The sequence below is a fragment of the Oryx dammah genome, unplaced genomic scaffold, assembly GCF_014754425.2.
Source record: "Oryx dammah isolate SB20612 unplaced genomic scaffold, SCBI_Odam_1.1 HiC_scaffold_23, whole genome shotgun sequence".
In the NCBI taxonomy this organism is placed as follows: domain Eukaryota; kingdom Metazoa; phylum Chordata; class Mammalia; order Artiodactyla; family Bovidae; genus Oryx; species Oryx dammah.
Window position 1 is genome coordinate 61,677,101 of NW_024070207.1, and position 19,979 is coordinate 61,697,079.

Here is a 19,979-nt window from a genome sequence, read left to right on the forward strand (position 1 = left end):
CTCTTACACTGTTGCTGGGAATGCAAACTAGTACAGCCACTATGGAAAACAGTGTGGAGATTCCTTAAAAAATTGCAAATAGAACTGCCTTATGACCCAGCAATCCCACTGCTGGGCATACACACTGAGGAAACCAGAATTGAAAGAGACACATGTACCCCAATGTTCATCGCAGCACTGTTTATAATAGCCAGGACATGGAAACAACCTAGATGTCCATCAGTAGATGAATGGATAAGAAAGCTGTGGTACATATACACAATGGAGTATTACTCAGCCATTAAAAAGAATACATTTGAGTCAGTTCTGATGAGATGGATGAAACTGGAGCCGATTATACAGAGTGAAGTAAGCCAGAGAGAAAAACACCAGTACAGTATACTAACACATATATATGGAATTTAGAAAGATGGCAATGATGACCCTGTATGCAGGACAGCAAAAAAGACACAGATGTGTATAACGGACTTTTGGACTCAGTGGGAGAGGGAGAGGGTGAGATGATTTGGGAGAATGGCATTGAAACATGTATAATATCATGTAAGAATCGAAATGAGAGTCTATGTCTGATGCAGGATATGGCACGCTTGGGGCTGGTATGCAGGGATGACCCAGAGAGATGTTGTGGGGAGGGGAGTGGGAGGGGGGTTCATGTTTGGGAACGCATGTACACCCGTGGTGGATTCATGTCAATGTATGGCAATACCAATACAGAATTGTAAAGTAAAATAAAAAATTAATTAAAAAGAAGAGAAAAAAACAAAGTCACAAGAATTATTATAATACAATATTAAAGAAAAGAAGAAGAGAAAAAACAAAGTCACAAGAATTATTATAATACAATATTAAAGAAAAGAAGAGAAAAAAACAAAGTCACAAGAATTATTATAAAACAACAGCAACAACCACAAAAAAAAAATATATATGGCGTTTGCTTTAAAAATAGGGTCTTTTTTTGGAAAAGTAATAGTAGGTTATAAAAATAAAAATTGAAGGAGAAATAGAAGACTTAAAAATTTTTTAAAGTTAAAAAAAAGGAGAAGAAAAAGAAAAGAAGAAAAAACAATGAAACAACATCAACAACAACAAAAAAAGAGAATGGTCGTAAAAATAGTAAAGATGTTTCTGGGACTTTCTCCGGTGTTGTGGGCAGTGTGGGGTCACTTCCAAGGCGGTTCCCTCTGTTTAGCTTCTTCTGTTTGCTGGTCTCTTCACTGTCTGATCTCTGCCCTGACACAAGGCGGGCGGTGGTGGACACTTTTTTTCTTTAGGCTCACTTGTTCATGTACTTTTATTCTTATTGATGTGATGACAAATGGAATTGTTGAATTTTTCTTTCTGATCTTTCATTGTTACTGTATCGATATGCAAGATTTCTGCGTGTAATTTTTCAACCTTCAACTTTACTAGGTTCATTAATGAGTTCTACTAGTTTTCTGGTGGTATCTTTAGGATTATCTATGTATAACATCATGTCATCTGCAAAGAGTGGCAGTTTAAATTCTTCCTTTCATATATAGATTGTCTTTACTTCTTTTTATTCTCTGATTGCTATAGCTAAGACTTCCAAAACTATGTTGAATAGAAGTGGCAAGTGTGGACATCCTTGTCTATTCCTTATCTTAGTGGAAATGCTTTCAGCTTTTCACTATTGAGTATGATGTTAGCTGTAGGCTTGTTGTATATTGTCTTTATTTTGTTGAGGTATATTTTCTCTATGCCTGGTTTCTGGAGAGTTTTTATCATAAATGTGTGCTGAATTTTGTATTTGCAGGAGTATTTTCTGCATCTATTGAGTAGATCATACGGTTTTATTCCTTAATTTATTGACGTGGTATATCACACTGATTGATTTGCAGATACTGTAAATCCTTGCATCCCTGGGATAAATCCTACTTGATCATAAGCATGATTTTTTAAATGTATTGTTGGGTTTGGATGGCTAATATTTGTTGAGGATTTTTGCATCTATGTGCATCAGTGATGTTGGCCGGAAATTTTTATTTTTTGTGGTATCTTTGTCTGATTTTGGTGTCAGAATGATGGTGGCCTCATATAATGAGTTGGAAAGTTTTCCTTCCTCTATAATTATTTTAGAAGAGTTTCAGAAGTATAGGTATTTACTTTTCTGTATATAGTCGATAAAATTTGCTTGTGATGCCATCAGGTCCTGGACTTTTGTTTGATGGGAGTTTTCATAATCACAATTTCAATTTAAGTGCTTGTGATTTGTCAGTTCATATTTCTATTTCTTCCTGGTTCAGTCTTGGGAGACTGTACCTTTTTAAACATTTGTCTGTTTCTTCCAGAGTGTCCAATTTCTTGGTATTCAGTTGCTCATAGCATTCCCAGTTGATCCTCTGTATTTCTGTGGATTCATTTGTAAATTATTTTCCATTTCTATTTTACTGAATTGAGTCGTCTCCTTTAATATTTTTTTTTTCTTGAATAGTCTAGGTACAGTTCTATCAATTTTATTTAACTTTTAAAAGAACCAACTTTGTTTCCATTGATCTTTGCAATTGTTTTCTTTGTCTCTATTTATTTCTGCCCTGATCTTTGTAATTTCTTTCCTTTTAATAACTTTAGGTTTTGTTTGTTCTTCTTTCTCTAGACGTTTTAGGAGTAAGGTTAGGTTTTCTACTTGAGATTTTTCTTGTTTCTTGAGGTAAGACTGTACTGCTATAAACTTCCTTCTTAGAACTACTTTTGCTGTATCCCATAAGTTTGGACCACTGTGTTTTTGTTTTCCTTTGTCTCTAAGTATTTACTGTTTTCCTCTTTGATTTCTTCAGTCATGCATTGGTTGTTTAGTAGCAATAGCATCTTGTTTAGCCACCACGTGTTTCTGTTTCTTATAGGGTTTTTTTTTTTTTTCTTGTGGTTTATTTCTTTTTGTTTTATTTTAATTGAAGGCTAATTATTTTACAATATTGTAGTGGTTTCTGCCATACATTGCAATGAAACACCAATGGGTGTACATCTGTTCCCCATCCTGAACCCTCCTTCCACCTCCCATCCCTCTGGGTCATCTCACTGGACTAGCCCTGAGCAACCTGTCTCATGCATCGAATCTGAACTGGCGATCTGTTTCATATATGATAATATACATGTTTCAATGTTACTCTTTCAAATCATCCCACCCTTGCCTTCTCCCACAGTGTCCAAAAGACTGTTCTATACATCTGTGTCTCTTTCTGTCTCACATATAGGGTCATTACTATTTTTCTAAATTTCATATACATGCATTATTATTTTGTATTGGTGTTTTTCTTTTTGACTCATTTCAGTCTGTATAATAGGCTCCAGTTTCATCCACCTTATTAGAAATGATTCAAATGTATTCTTTTTATTTATTTATTTTTCAAATGTATTCTTTTCAATGATTGAGTAATATTGCATTGTGTATATGTACCACAGCTTTTTTATCCATTTGTCTGTCGATGGACGTCTAGGTTGCTTCCATGTCCTGGCTTTTATAAACAGTGCTGTGATGAGCATTGGGGTACATGTGTCTATTTCAATTCTGGTTTCCTCAGTGTGTATGCCCAGCAGGGGGATTGCTGGGTCATAAGGCAGTTCTATTTCCAGTTTTTTAAGGAATCTCCACACTGTTCTCCATAGTGATTGTACTAGTTTGCATTCCTACCAACAGTGTAAGAGAGTTATCTTTTCTCCACACTTCCAGCATTTATTGTTTGTAGACTTTTGAATAACAGCCATTCTGACCAGCGTGAGATGGTACCTCATTGTGGTTTTGATTTGCATTTCTCGGATAATGAGTGATGTTGAGCATCTTTTCATGTGTTTGTTAGCCATCTGTATGTCTTCTTTGGAGAAATGTCTGTTTCGTTCATTGGCTCATTTTTTGATTGGGTCGTTTACTTTTCTGGAATTGAGCTGCAGGAGCTGCTTGTATATTTTTGAGATTAATTATTTGTCAGTTGCTTCATTTGCTATTATTATCTCCCATTCTGAAGACTGTCTTTTCACCTTGCTTATAGTTTCCTTCATTGAGCAAAAGCTTTTAAGTTTAATTAGGTCCCATTTGTTTATTTTTGCTTTTATTTCCATTACTCTAGGAGGTGGGTCATAGAGGATCCTGCTGTGATTTATGTCAGTGAGTGTTTTGCCTGTTTTCCTCTAGGAGTTTTATGGTTTCTGGTCTTACATTTACATCTTTAATCCATTTTGAGTTTATTTTTGTGCATGGTGTTAGAAAGTATTCTAGTTTCATTCTTTTTTATTTATTCTTTATTTATTTTTATTTTTAAAAATATATATTTATTTATTTATTTTAAATTGTTTCATGATTGGCTTACAATATTGATTTGATTTCTGTCATACATCAACATAAATTAAACATAGGTGTACACATGTCCCTGCCTTCTTGAATCTCCCTCTCACCTCCCGCCCATCTTCACCCCTCTAGGTTATTACAGAGCTCCTGCTTGAGTTCCCTGAGTCATACAGCAAGTACCCATTGGTTGTCCATTTACATATGTTAGTGATATTCATCCACGCTACTCTCCACATTCTTTTACAAGTGGTTGACCAGTTTTCCCAGCACCACTTTTTGAAGAGATTGTCTTTTCTCCATTGTATATTCTTGCCTCCTTTGTCAAAGATAAGGTGTCCATAGATGTGTGTATTTATCTCTGGGCTTTCTATTTTGTTCCATTGATCTATATTTCTGTGTTTGTGCCAGTACCATACTGTCTTGATGCCTGTGGCTTTGTAGTATAGCCTGGAGTCAGGCAGGTTGATTCCTCCAGATCCATTCTTCTTTCTCAAGATTGCATTGGCTATACGAGGATTTTTGTATTCCCATACAAATTGTGAAATTATTTGTTCTAGTTCTCTGAAAAATACCGTTGGTAGCTTGATAGGGATTGCATTGAATCTATAGATTACTTTGGGTAGTATACTCATTTTCACTATATTGATTCTTCCAATCCATGAACACAGTATATTTCTCCATCTATTTGTGTCCTCTTTGATTTCTTTCATCAGTGTTTTATGGTTTTCTATATATAGGTCTTTTGATTCTTTAGGTAGATATATTCCTAAGTATTTTATTCTTCTTATTATGATAGTGAATGGAATTATTTCCTTAATTTCTCTTTCTGTTTTCTCATTGTTAGTATATAGGAATGCAAGGGATTTGTGTGTGTTAATTTTATATCCTGAAAAGTTCCTATATTCAATGATTAGCTCCAGTAATTTTCTGGTGGAGTCTTTAGGGTTTCCTATATAGGGGATCATGTCATCTTCAGTGAGAGTTTTACTTCTTTTCCAATCTGGATTTCTTTTATTCCTTTTTCTTCTCTGCTTCCTGTGGCTAAAACTTCCAAAAGTATGTTGAATAGTAGTGAGAATGGACATCCTTGTCTTTTTCCTGACTTTAGGGGAAATGTTTTCAAGTTTTCACCATTGAGGGCAATGTTTGCTGTGAGTTTGTCATATATAGCTTTTATTATGTTGAGGTATGTTCCTTCTATGCCTACTTTCTGGAGAGTTTTTATTATACATGGATATTGAATTTTGTCAAAGGCTTTCTCTGTATCTATTGAGATAATCATATGGTATATATCTTCCAATTTGTTAATGTGATGTATTACTTACATTGATTGATTTGCATATACTAAAGAATCCTTGCATCCTTGGGAAAAAACCATTTGGTCAAAATGTATGATCTTTTTAATATGTTGTTGGATTCTGTTTGCTAGGATTTTGTTAAGGATTTTTGCATCTATGTTCATCAGTAATATTGGCCTATAGTTTTCTTTTTTGTGGCATCTTTGTCAGGTTTTGGTATTAGGGTGATGGTGGCCTCATAGAATGAGTTTGGAAGTTTACCTTCCTCTGCAATTTTCTGGAAGAGTTTGAGTAGGGTAGATGTTAGCTTTTCTCTAAATTTTTGGTAGAATTCAGCTGTGAAGCTGACTGGTCGTGGGCTTTTGTTTGCTGACAGATTTTTTATTACAGTTTTGATTTCTGTGTTTGTAATAGGTCTGTTAAAAAGTTCTATTTCTTCCTGGTTCAGTGTTGGAAACTTATGCTTTTCTAAGAATTTGTCCTTTTCTCCCAAGTTGTCCATCTTATTGTCATATAGTTGCTGATAATAGTCTCTTATGATCCTTTGTATTTCTGTGTTGTCCATTGTGATTTTTCCATTTTCATTTCTAGTTTTGTTGATTTGATTCTTCTCCCTTTGTTTCTTGATGTGTCTTGATAATGGTTTGTCTATTTTATTCATCTTCTCAAAGAACCAGCTTTTGGCTTTGTTGATTTTTGCTATGGTCTCTCTTGTTTCTTTTGCATTTATTTCTGCCCTATATTTTAAGATTTCTTTCCTTCTACTAACCCTGAGCTTCTTTATTTCTTCCTTTTTTAGTTGCTTTAGGTGTAGAGTTAGGTTATTTATTTGACTTTTTTTCTTGTTTCTTGAGGTAATCTTGTATTGCTATGAACCTTCCCCTTAGCACTGCTTTTACTAAGTCCCATACGTTTTGGATTGTTGTGTTTTCATTTTCATTCTTTTCTATGCATATTTTGATTTCTTTCTTGATTTTTTGGTTATTCAGATGTGTGTTGCTTTGCCTCCATATGCTGGAAGTTTTAATAGATTTTTCTCTTTTTTCCCTGCAGTTGACATCTAATCTTACTGCATTGTGATCAGAAAAGAGTTTGAAATGATTTCAATTTTTTTGAATTTAGCAAGACTGTATTTAAGGCCCAGGATGTGATCTATCCTGGAAAAGATTCCGTGTGCACTTGAGAAAAAGGTGAAATTCATTGTTTGTGGGTGAAATGTCCTATAGATATCAATTAGGTCTAACTGGTCCATTGTATCATTCAAAGTTTGTGTTTCCTTGTTAATTTTCTGTTTAGTTGATCTATCCATAGGTGTGAGTGGGGTATTAAAGTATCCGACTATTATTATTGTGGCATTTTACTAATAATTTTAATATTACTGTTAATTTCCCCTTTCATAATTGTTAGCATTTTCCTTACATGCTGTGATGCCCCTATGTTGGGTGCATATATATTTATAATTGTGTATCTTCTTCTTGGATTGATCCTTTGATCATTATGAAGTGTCCTTCTTTGTCTCTTTTCTCAGCCTTTATTTCAAAGTCATTTTATATGATATGAGTATTGCTATTCCTGCTTTCTTTTGGTCTCCATTTGGGTGAAATATCTTTTTTCCAGCCCTTCTCTTTCAATCTGTATGTGTCTCTTATTTTGAGGTGGGTCTCTTGTAGACAACATATATAGGGGTCTTGTTTTTGTATCCATTCAGCCAGTCTTTGTCTTTTGGTTGGAGCATTCAACCCATTTACATTTAAGATAATCATTGATGAGTATTGATGAGTATGATCCAGTTGCCATTTACTTTTTTGGGGGTTTGAGTTTATACACCCTTTCTGTGTTTCCTGTCTAGAGAAGATCCTTTAGCGTTTGTTGAAGAGCTGGTTTGTTTCTGTGTTGCTGGAGAATTTGTGTGTTATGTCTTGCTCTGAAACTTGTTGGCTCTTGGGTGGAGCTTGGTTTCAGTGTAGGTACAGAAGCTTTTGGATGAGCTTTTATTGATTAATGTTCCCTGGAGTCAGGAGTTCTCTGATGTTTTCAGGTTTTGGATTTAAGCCTCCTGCCTCTGGTTTTCCGTCTTAATCTTACAGTAGCCTCAAGACGTCTCCATCCTTATGGGACTGAGGATAAAACATCTCCTTTCAAAGACAATGGTCTGCCTTTCTTGGTGCCTGGTGTCCTCTGCCAGCATTCAGAAGCTGTTTTGTGGAATTTGCTCAGCATTCAAATGATCTTTCAATGAATTTTGGGGGAAGAAAGTGGTCTCCCTATCCTATTCCTCCACCATCTTAGGACCGCCATCTTGTAATTTTTTTCTAATCTCATAACACTGTTATGAGAAAACATGCTTGATATGTTTTCAATTTTCTTTAATTTACCAAAGTTTGCCTTGTAGTCCAGCATGTGCTCATTCCTGGAGAATGCTCCGTGGGCACTTGAGAAGAATGCATAGTGGGCTGCTTTTGGGTGGAATGCTCAACAATTATCAATTAAGTCCATCCAGTCTAAAGTGTCATTTAGGCCTGTGTTTCCTTATTAGTTTTTTGTCTGGATGATCTGTGTTGATTGATGAAAGTGGGGAGTTGAAATCTCCCACTATTATTGTGTTACTGTTGATTTCTTCCTTTATTCTTGTTTGTATTTGCCTTACATTTTGGGGTGCTCCTATGTTGGGTGTACATATATATATTTGTAATTTTTATATCTTCCTGAGTTGAACATGTGATCATCTTGTAATGTCCTTTTTGGTCTCTAAGTCTTTTTTTTTTTTTTAATCTATTTTGTCTGATATGAGTATTGCTACTCCAGCTTTCTTTTGATTTTCATTTTCATGGAATACCTTCTCCTATCCCCTTACTTTCAGTCTGTAAGTGTCCCGATGTCTGAGGTGGGTCTCTTGTAGAAAGCATATATATGTGTCTTATTTTTGTATCCACCCAGTCTATGTCTTTTGGTTAGTTGGTGCATTTAATCCATTTACATTTAAGGTAATTATTGATATGTATGACCTTATTACCATTTTCTTAATTGCTTTGGGTTTATTTTTTGTAGGTTTTCGCCTCCTCTTGTGTTTCTTGCCTAAACAGGTTCCTTTGGTATTTGTTGTATAGCTGATTTGCTGGTGCTGAATTCTCTTAACTTTTGCTTGTCTGGAAAACTTTTGATTTCTCCACCAAATCTGAATGTGAGTCTTGCTGGGTAGAATATTTTTGATTGTAGGCTTTCCCCTTTCATAATTTTAAATATATCATGTCATTCCCTTCTGGCTTATAGAGTTTCTGTTCAGAAATTACCTGATAACCTTATGGCAGTTCCCTTGTATATTATTTGTTGTTTTTCCCTTGTTACTTTTAATATTTTATCTTTGTCTTTAATTTTTGTTTGATTACTATATGTCTTGGTATGTTCCTCCTTCAGTTTATCCTGCCTGGGACTCTGCAATTCCTGGACTTGCTTGATTTTTTCCTTTCCCATGTTAGGGAAATTTTCAGCTATTATCTCATGAAATATTTTCTGTCCTTTCTCTCTCTTTTCTCCTTCTGGGATCCACAAAATGCAAATACTGGTGTGTTTAATGTGGTTCCAGAGGTGTCTTAGTTTGTTTCCATTTATTTTCATTCTTTTCTTCTATATTTTATTTTGCAGCAGTGATTTCCACCATTCTGTCTTCCAAGTTACTTACCTGTTCTTCTGCCTTTTATTGATTCATTCTAGTGTATTATTTTTTTCTCTGTGTTTGTTCCTTAGGTCTTCTAGGTCTTGGTAACCATTTCTTGAAGCTTCTCTGTTATTTTTCCAAAATCCTGTATCATCTTCACTATCATCATTCTGAACTCTTTTTCTGGAAGGTTGCCAATTTCCAGTTCCTTTAGTTGTTTTTCTGGTGTTTTATCTTGTTCCTTCATCTGGGATATAATCTTCTGCCTTCTCATTCCGATTAACTTGGTGTGATTGTGATTTTCATTTTGGAGGCTGTGAGACTGTAGTTCTCACTTCTTCTCTTTGCCCTCTAGTGAATCTACATTTTGTTTTCTTAAATGTATAATAAGGCCCATGTTTGAAGAAATTCAATTACCTTGTTTATTATATATATCATTTGTTTCACATTAATTTTTGAGTTCAGTTAAGTTCAGTCACTCAGTCATGTCCAACTCTGTGCGACCCCATGAACTGCAGCACACCAGGGCTCCCTGTCCATCATCAATGCCCGGAGTCTACTCAAACTCATGTCCATTGAGTCAGTGATGCCATCCAACCATCTCATCCTCTGTCATCCCCTTCTCCTCCTGCCTTCAATCTTTCCCAACATCAGGGTCTTTTCAAATGAGTCAGCTCTTCACATCAGATGGCCAAAATATTGGAGTCTCAGCTTCAACATCAGTCCTTCCAATGAACACCCAGGACTGATCTCCTTTAGAGTGAACTGGTTGGATCTCCTTGCAGTCCAAGGGACTCTCAAGAGTCTTTTCCAACATCACAGTACAAAAGCATCGATTCTTTGGCACTCATCTTTTTTTATAGTCTAACTGTCACATCCATACATGAGCACTGGAAAAATGATAGCCTTGACTAGATGGACCTTTGTTGACAAAGTAATGTCTCTGCTTTTTAATATGCTATCTAGGTTTGTCATAACTTTCCTTCCTTTTGAGTAGTTACTAGTTTATGAGGGAGGTGTAACTCATTTGGTTTAACATATTTTCTCCAGCAACTTAACATAATGAGTTTTAAAGTATCCTCAGTTATAGGCAAAATTAGATGTACATATATCCGGTTGGCTATCTCTATTTTTTTCAAGAGTATATTATATGACTATTTTAGCAGATTTACCCCCTTCATTGAGACTAGCAATCAATTTACTTTGCAAACATTGTATCTACACCAAGTATTAGTAATAGGATAAGAAGGTATAACTTTTGAAGTATTTTTCTGTAGAAAATTTTAATTGTCAATTCACCATTAAAAAATCAATTATTCAAACCTTCTCATGCCCTCAAGCATTTGAGTTAGTTGCTATTATACTTTAATGGGATTTTTAATTTGAGTAAAAGTTTTCCTTAAAGTATTATTTGGAGTTTATATAATTTTTAACTGGTTCTTAGCATATTGATGTATTTTTAAACTAAAATGGCAAGTCTGATAGCCAGGGACAGTAATCATTTACCTGGAATTTCAATAATATTACTTCACAGCTTACCTTGACTTTTTGAGCATCACTTCTTATAAATGAGCATAATACAGATTCATTGACCATTGATGAATATAATTTATCAAAACCAAAAAATGTTTATTGAACACCACATTCCTTCACCACTACCACTTAGAAAGGCTGATTTGTCTGTCTCTTGAGAGCCATATGTTTGGGAGGGAAGGAGAGGGCAAGTGGAGAGTTTTGAGTACTCCCCAATCCTTGTATGTCTTAGGAAAAGGTGTGGTTAAGTATAGGCTAACCAGAGTCATTGCTCTCAGAAACACTTTGGTCTCTGGAATCACTCCCCAGAATTCTATGAGAGTGGTATTTATCTCCTTATGTGGCAATGCTGATGTAATATGGTTTTACTAGCTATTCACCTTAGTAGTTTCTACTTAAAAAGGGCCTTGCAGTTATATTAGATGAATAAAGTTAGGGTGCCAATATATAGTACAATGACTGTAGGTAATTATTTGATGATTGTAACTCATTTATTCCACAGAGCAATGAAGTTTTATTATAATAATTTTATTGTCCATAGATTTCCAAACCATATTTCCAGGCCTAAAAAAAGGCCTCAAAATTTTCTTGAATTTTCAGAGGAACTACACTACTTTTTGAATTTTGCCATGAAGGAAGGCCTTTTAAAGCTCTTGCTTTAAATAAGGTAACAGCATTTGTCCACATAGGGGATATGCTCTGAATGAAGACCTATCTTGACATCTTGTGTGAATTCTTTGGTGTTGATCAGCATTCCAAATAGTATCAATGCATATCTTACTGAGATTCCATTTGTTGTTTCCACAGATTTCAGGAAACCTTACTGTGCCTTGGATTACAGGGTGTTCTAGAAAAAGAGCAGTAAGTAATCTTTCATTTAAAGCAGCAAGTGGGTTTCCCCCCATCTCATTAATAGGAATGCCATTGAGAAAATTGTCATATTTGAAAAGTTGGCAATACTGAGCCTCAATAAATTAATTAATCCTAATCTCAAAGGACATATTTTGAGATCATAATATTTATATAAACTAAAAAGGTAACCTTAAATAAAAGACAGTAATTAGCACATTGTATAAACTTTGAGCAGTTTTTTTTTCAGTTTTAAAAAAATTAAAGATATTTCATAAAATATCATAATTTTTATACATCTAATAAGACCAGTTAATTTTATCATAGAATTGAATCATGATTGATATAAACATCTTGATCAAAGTTAAATAAATTACATCACTATATATTTGTGTATTTCAGTATTTAGAAGTGGTGAGTAATTAATATTTTAACAACATTGTTCTCTGGCTTTCTGCTACAACTGTTATGATTCTTGTTATATTAATCTAACATAATTTCATTAAAATTGTGTTTTCCTAAAGAATCTCATTCAGTTGATCTGTGTAGCACCTATAAGTCTAAAATGCAGAAGATTTTGATGTAACTTTACCTTAGAAGGGACACTATTAAAGGATTTCAACAGTAAAAAACACAAAACAACAATGTGAGTAGACTTTTAGAAAAATATCTCAAGTTGTTGCATGATAAATAGCTTTGAAACAATGGAAAAGAACTGAGAGTGCAGAAATAGTTGTTATATTTATAGGGAAGTGATTTTATAAAAAATGTTAAGACAGTTCATTGTGGAAGGGAAAGATGTCTGTTTAATGAAAGGTACTTGGACAGTTGGACATGCACACACACAAAAATACTTCAAAATAGATTAGAGACCTAAATGCAAGAGCTATACCAATAATATTTTATGGAAAAAAATAAGAGAAAACATTTAGACTAAGAGTTAGGTAAAGATTTCTTAGATACTAAGTCAACAGTGCAGTCCATAAAATTGAAAAATGAATACATTAGGTCTCAACAAAATTCAAAACCTTAACACTTTGAAAGATACCATGAAGAAAATGAAAAGACGAGTAACAACCTAGAAGGAAATATTTGCAAATCACTTATACATTAAAGGACTTATTTTAAAATATAAATTTATTTTTTTATTGGAGGTTAATTACTTTACAATATTGTATTGGGTTTGCCGTATATCAACATGAATCTGCCACAGGTATACACGTGTTCCCCATCCTGAATCCCCCTGCCTCCTCCCTCCCCATACCATCCCTCTGGGTTGTCTCAGTGCACCAGCCCCAAGCATCCAGTATCATGCATTGAACCTGGACTGGCGATTTGTTTCATATATGATATTATACATGTTTCAATGTCATTCTCCCAAATCATCCCACCCTCTCCCTCTCATTAATGGACTTTTATCCAGCATATACAAAACACTTACAAGGACAAATGATCTGATTACAAATGAACAAAAGATATGAGCCTGATATTTCAACAAAACTGATGCATGAACATTCAGTAAATATGTGAACAGCTGCTCAAAATTATACATCATTCAGGAAATGCATATTAAAATCAAAATGAGGTATTTCACAGTCTCTAGAATAAGAATTATTGGCAAAGATACAGAGATAAAGGAACAATCATACATTGATTGTGGGACTGTAAAATAGTACAGTCACTTTGGAAAACATTTTAGCAGTTTTGGAGTGCAAACTAGTACAGCCACTATGGAGAACAGTGTGGAGATTCCTTAAAAAATTGCAAATAGAAATGCCTTATGACCCAGCAATCCCACTGTTGGGCATACACACAGAGGAAACCAGAATTGAAAGAAACACATGTACCCCAATGTTCATCGCAGCACTGTTTATAATAGCTAGGACATGGAAACAACCTAGATGTCCATCAGTAGATGAATGGATAAGAAAGCTGTGGTACATATACACAATGGAGTATTACTCAGCCATTAAAAAGAATACATTTGAATCAGTTCTGATGAGATGGATGAAACTGGAGCCGATTATACAGAGTGAAGTGAGCCAGAAAGAAAAACACCAATACAGTATACTAACACTTATATATGGAATTTAGGAAGATGGCAATGATGACCCTGTATGCAGGACAGCAAAAGAGACACAGATGTGTATAGCGGACTTTTGGACTCAGAGGGAGAGGGAGAGGGTGTGATGATTTGGGAGAATGGCATTGAAACATGTATAATAATAACATGTAAGAATCGAAATACCAAAAAAAAAAAAAAAAAAAAAAGCTAAACATACACCTGCCCTAGTATCCAACTATTCTGATAAGTCTTTGCCCAAGAGGAGTAATAGCACTTATCCTTACAAAAACTTTTACATGAATGTTTATAGCAGCTCTATTTATAGTAGCCTAAAAGTAGAAACAAGCTAAATGTGCATTAACAGGTGAATGGATAAAACATTTTTGTGCATATAGGGGAATAGTAATCAACAATTAAAAAGTGAACTATTGATGCACACATCACATGATTGAATCTAAAAATAATCAGCTTGAGTGAAAGAAACCAGATTTAAAAAAAGAATACTGTATGCTTCCGTCTATATAAAATTATTGAAAATGCAAACTAATGACAGAAAGCAGGTCAGTGGTTGCATGGTCATGTAGGCGGACAAAAGGTGGGACAAATTGACTGAAAGAGAGCATTAGGAAATATTTAAGCGTATGATGGGTATGTTCACCCAAGATTGTTTCTTGACATATACACAAATTAGAACATCAAATTGTACAATTTAAATATGTGTAATTTAGTTTTCATTAGTTATGTCTCAGTAAAGCTAGAAAACTTGGGTATTTGAATCTACTTTTCAACTGTAAACCTTGTGAAAATTATGTATAGGTCAAATTTGTATGATTAAAATTTAGCATTCAAACTGACATATGCTACAAGCATAAAATAGATGATTTCAAAGATTTTCTAAAAAGAATATATAAATGTCTAAAATTTTATGCTAATTGCATGTTTAAATGATAAAATTTTGAATATACTGAGGTAAGGTATGTTATTAAAATTAATTTTAACAGGAGGTTTTCACTCTTTTAATGGAAGCCTATGTATTTTTCTCATATTCTATTTCTATTGTACTCCAGAAGTCTACAATGTGCCAGACACTGTGCTTGATCTTAGGGCTACAATCATGAAAAAAGCCAGATATTTTCACTGCTCTTATGGAAATGATGATCTAGATTTAATAGGAAGAGAGGTATTCATGAAATAATTACATAAATATAAAATGCCACTGTGACAAACACCCATTTTGATCACTTTCTAGCTTCTCCTGGAAGCACACTTTATCCACACAATGAAATATAACCATCATCTGAAAATTATTTGGCTTATTTCCAAGGAAAATTTACCACTGTCAGTGTCCCTCAATCAAACTATAAGAATAAATCAGTACTGAAATAAGCTGTGTTTATTACTTGTTGCAGCAAAGAAGGACACATAACATAGAGAACTATGATATATCTCAGTAAGAGGATGCTAGAAATACCTAACGGGAGGATTTGGACTTTGGCTGGGTAATTTAGGGGAGGATATAATGAAGTGAGCATTCGCTCAAATTGGATGTTTTGAGAGTGCTAAGTCTCTTCAGTTGTATCTGATTCTTTGCGACCCTATGGACTATTACCTGCCAGCTTCCTCTCCTCATGGGGTTTTCCAGGCAAGAACATTGGAGTGGGTTGCATTTTCTTCTCCAGGTGATCTTCTGAACCCAGGGATCGAGCCTGTGTCTCTTACATCTCTTGCAATGACAAGCAAGTTCTTTACCACTATTGCCACTTGGAAAGTCCCAGGAGGGGCAATTCAGTGATAGGCTATTTAGAATGTGGCATTGCAGCCTTGGTTTTGTCTGTTGAGACAAAATTATGAAGTAGCCTTGTTTTATTTCATGTTATCATGGTCTCTGTTGACTATGATGGCAACTCCATTTCTTCTAAGGGATTCTTGTCCACAGTAGTAGATATAATGGTCATCTGAGTTAAATTCACCCATTCCAGTCCATTTTAGTTCGCTGATTCCTAAAATGTTCACTCTTGCCATCTCCTGTTTGACCACTTCCAATTTGCCTTGATTCATGGACCTAACATTCCAGGCTCCTATGCATTATTGCTCTTTAGAAGATCAAACTTTACTTTTATCATCAGTCGCATCCACAATTGGGTGTTGTTTTTGCTTTGGCTTTCACTTCAAAAAGGACAGAAATCATATGGATCTTACAGAAGCAGAAGATATTAATAAGAGGTGGCAAGAATACACAGAAGACTTATACAAAAAAAGATTTTCATTACCCAGATAACCACTATGGATTTATCACTCACCTAGAGCCAGAAATGTTGGAATGAGAAGTCAAATGGGCCTTAGGAAACATCACCACAAACAAAGCTAGTGGGGGTGATGAAATTCCAGTTGAGCTATTTCAAATCCTAAAAGATAATGCTGTAAAAGTGCTGTACTCACTATGCCAGCAAATTTGGAAAACAGCAGTGGCCACATGACTGGAAAAGGTCAGTTTCCATTCCAATCCCAAGAAAAGACAATGCCAAAGAACGCTCAAACTACTGCACAATTGCACTCATCTCACACACTAGTAAAGCAATGCTCAAAATTCTCCAAGGGAGGCTTCAACAGTACATGAACTGTGAACTTCCAGATTTCAAGCTGAATTTACAAAAGGCAGAGGAAACAGAGATCAAATTGCCAACTTCTGTTGGATCATTGAAAAAGGACGAGAGTTCCAGAAAAACATCAACTTCTGCTTTATTGACCATGCCAAAGCCTTTGACTGTGTGGATCACCACAAACTGGAAAGTTCTGAAAGAGATGGGAATACCAGACCACCTGACCTGCTTCTTGAGAAATCTGTATGCAGGTCAGGAAGCAACAGCTACAACTGGACATGGAACAACAGACTGGTTCCAAATAGGAAAAGGAGTATGTCAAGGCTGTATATTGTCACCCTGCTTATTTAACTTATATGCAGAGTACATCATGAGAAACGCTGGGATGGATGGAGCACAAGTTGGAATCAAAATTGCCAGGAAAAATATCAATAATGTCAGATACTCAGATGACACCACCTTTATGGCAGAAAGTGAAGACGAACTAAAGAGCCTCTTGCTGAAAGTGAAAGAGGAGAGTGAAAAAGGTGGCTTCAAACTCAACATTCAGAAAACGAAGATCATGGCATCCGGTCCCATCACTTCATGGCAAATAGATGGGGAAACAGTGGAACCACTGGCGGACTTTATCTTTTTGGCCTCCAAAATCACTGCAGATGGTGACTGCAGCCATGAAATTAAAAGACACTTTCTCCTTGGAAGAACAGTTACGACCAAACTAGACAGCATATTAAAAAGCAGAGACATTATTTTGCCAACAAAGGTCTGTCTAGTCAAAGCTATGGTTTTTCCAGTAGTCATGTATGAATGTGAGTGTTGGATTATAAAGAAAGCTGAGGGCCGAAAAATTGATGCTTTTGAATTGTGGTGTTGGAGAAGATTTTTGAGAGTCCCTTGGACTGCAAGGAGATACAACCAATCCATCCTAAAGGAAATCAGTCCTGAATATGCATTGGAAGGACTGATGCTGAAGCTGAAGCTCCTAATGTGAAGAACTGACTCATTTGAAAAGACTCTGATGCCGAGAAAGATTGAAGGCAGGAGAAGGGGATGATAGAGGATGAGATGTTTGGATGGCATCACTAACTCAATGGACATGAGTAAACTCCGGGAGTTGGTGATGGACAGGGAAGCCTGGTGTGCTGCAGTCCATGGGGTAGCAAAGATTCAGACACAACTGAGCAACTGAACTGACCATGGTCTCTGAGTAATCTTGTTTTAGATTGTAGTCTGTGAAATTAAACAGTGTGTTCAACAAGAGAACAAAATGGCCCAATCCTGAGTGTCGAGCTAGCATACAGTGTTGTAGTCTAGCTGAACATCAGTTCAATTTTGAATGACATGGTTTTTTCTATCTTACTACCATACATCTTGACATTATGCACACTGTGCTTTATGTTCTATTCATATTACAGTTACTGTCCATGTACACCTTCTTGAAAAGTCATCTTAGTGAACCTGATTGTTAAATGGATGGTTTGTATCAATAAGTGTCCAAGAAGGTAAACAGAAAGCTTACCAAAAGAATTTAATTTTATAAACTGTTTAAACAGGTTTTAGATGATTTAAAAAAGCAAAAATGAAACTTTGATGAAATAAGAGTGTTAATTCAGGAAGTAGCTATCACCCCTTGGGCTAGGAAAACAAAGAGTAGTTTCTATTTTCAGAAACTATAAAATTACAGAAAAGGTTTGCTGATATGGGACTGATTTCTGAGTTTGGTACACTGCCAGCTAGTGCTGGTACCTTTTGTGTTACAATGAGGATTGATTCTGATAGTGCACAAAAAGAGGAACTGACTGTTACTATTACTAACAGCCAATGCCAGTATGGAAAGTTGTTCTTTGGGTGATACTGATAGGAATAGAAAGCAAAACAGAAAGGACCATCTTCCTTCTTCAGTCATCTAGTCTCCTTGTACTGTTCTCTATTGGCAGAATCTCATTCAAAGACATTTTGTTGTTGTTCTGTCACTGTCATGTCCAACTCTTTGTGACCCCATGACTGCAGTACATGAGGCTTCCTTGTCCTTCACTATCTCCTGAAGTTTGCTGAAATTCATATCCATTGAGTCAGTCAATTTCATCTGTTCAAAGACATTTAGTAAAGCAGAAATGTGGTTTGCAGAGTTTCATCAAAAACATTGTATAGAAGAGTGTGTTTGGAACTGAGAAAATGTAGCTTAAATACCAATACAAAAGAAACGAGGAATTTTTGTTTGCTTTAGTTTTTTGTAAAACCAAACTGTATGAGTATATGCTGCTACATGTGGAATGAAAGTTGGTCTATAGAAATTATGCAGTTGTTAGTGACTTTTCTGAAATTCAATACTGTCTCTTTGACTTTTGAAAACTACAAATTGTGCTGATTGTTCTTATTATAACTATGTATGTTAATACTACTCATATTAGGTTGTGGCTCTTCAATAGTAGAATTAATACTAGCATATATATAATATAGGGTTTCCTTGATTGCTCAGATGGGAAATAATCTGCCTGCAATGCAGGAGACCCAGATTCAATCCCTGGGTTGGGAAGAGTTCCCTGGAGGAGGAAATAGCAACCCACTCCAGTATTCTTGCCTGGAGAATTCCATAGACAGAGTATCACAAAGAGCCAGACTCGACTGAGTGACTAACATACACATGAACCATATTTTATAGTTTTAAGCAGGGGTCTCCATCCCCTGGGCCACAGATCACTGGTTCATGGCCTCTTAAAAACCAGACTGCACAGCAGGAGGTGAGCAGCAGACAAAACTGAAACCATTCCCCCTCATTCCCAAACTGTGGAAAAGTTGTCTTCTATGACACAGATTCCTGCTGCCTAAAAGTTTGGGGATTGTTGGTTTAAAGGCATTTTACTTTGATTATCTCATTATAATCCTCCCCAAAATGCACAGAGGCAGATAGGACAGACATTTCTATTTAGACTTTATAGACGAAAATAAATTCAGGATGGTTAAGTTACTTGCAGAGAAGGCAATGGCACCCCACTCCAGTACTCTTGCCTGGAAAATCCCATGGATGGAGGAGCCTGGTGGGCTGCAGTCCATGGATTCGCTAAGAGTTGGACACGACTGAGCGACTTCACTCTCACTTTTCACTTTCATGCATTGGAGAAGGAAATGGCAACCCACTCCAGTGTTCTTGCCTGGAGAATCCCAGGGACGGTGGAGCCTGGTGGGCTGCCGTCTATGGGGTCACACAGAGTCGGACACGACTGAAGTGACTTAGCAGCAGCAGCAGCAGCAGCAGCAAGTTACTTGACTGCTGTCTCTGTGGTGCAATCTGTTAGCGTGTTCAGCTGTTAACCGAAAGGTTGGTGGTTCGAGCCCACCCAGGGGCTCTTTTCAAGTTATAAATATATCTAGCAGAAGGTTGAATTTGGATTAGAACTCAAGTCTTTTTTGACTTATTGTCCCACTATCTTTAGTAATTTGCCTCATAGTAGCATCAGGAAAGGGGAAAATCTACTGTTTATTTTAAGCAGAAATGCTCAGCTTTTTGTTTCTTGTTTTGTTTTTGAGTAAGAACACCTTTTTAGTTTTCTTTCTTTGGAGTCTCACTCAACATGCCTGGAACAAAACAAAGTCTGAGCTAAAAGGAAAGTGGAAGGATGAATGTGGTTAATTATCTGTTTTAGTCAATTTTGGAAATATATGGAAATATAAACTTTTA

General features: G+C 35.7%; 1 protein-coding gene across 1 annotated transcript in view; it reads left to right on the plus strand.

Annotated features, from left to right (window-relative positions):
* The window catches only part of HDX (highly divergent homeobox), a 227,686-nt gene that overhangs the window by 70,849 nt on the left and 136,858 nt on the right, over positions 1-19,979 (plus strand). Inside the window, exon 3 of the mRNA XM_040265625.1 lies at positions 11,594-11,647. Within this exon, the coding sequence (XP_040121559.1) occupies positions 11,594-11,647 (54 nt within the window). The remainder of the gene's footprint in view (positions 1-11,593; positions 11,648-19,979) is intronic.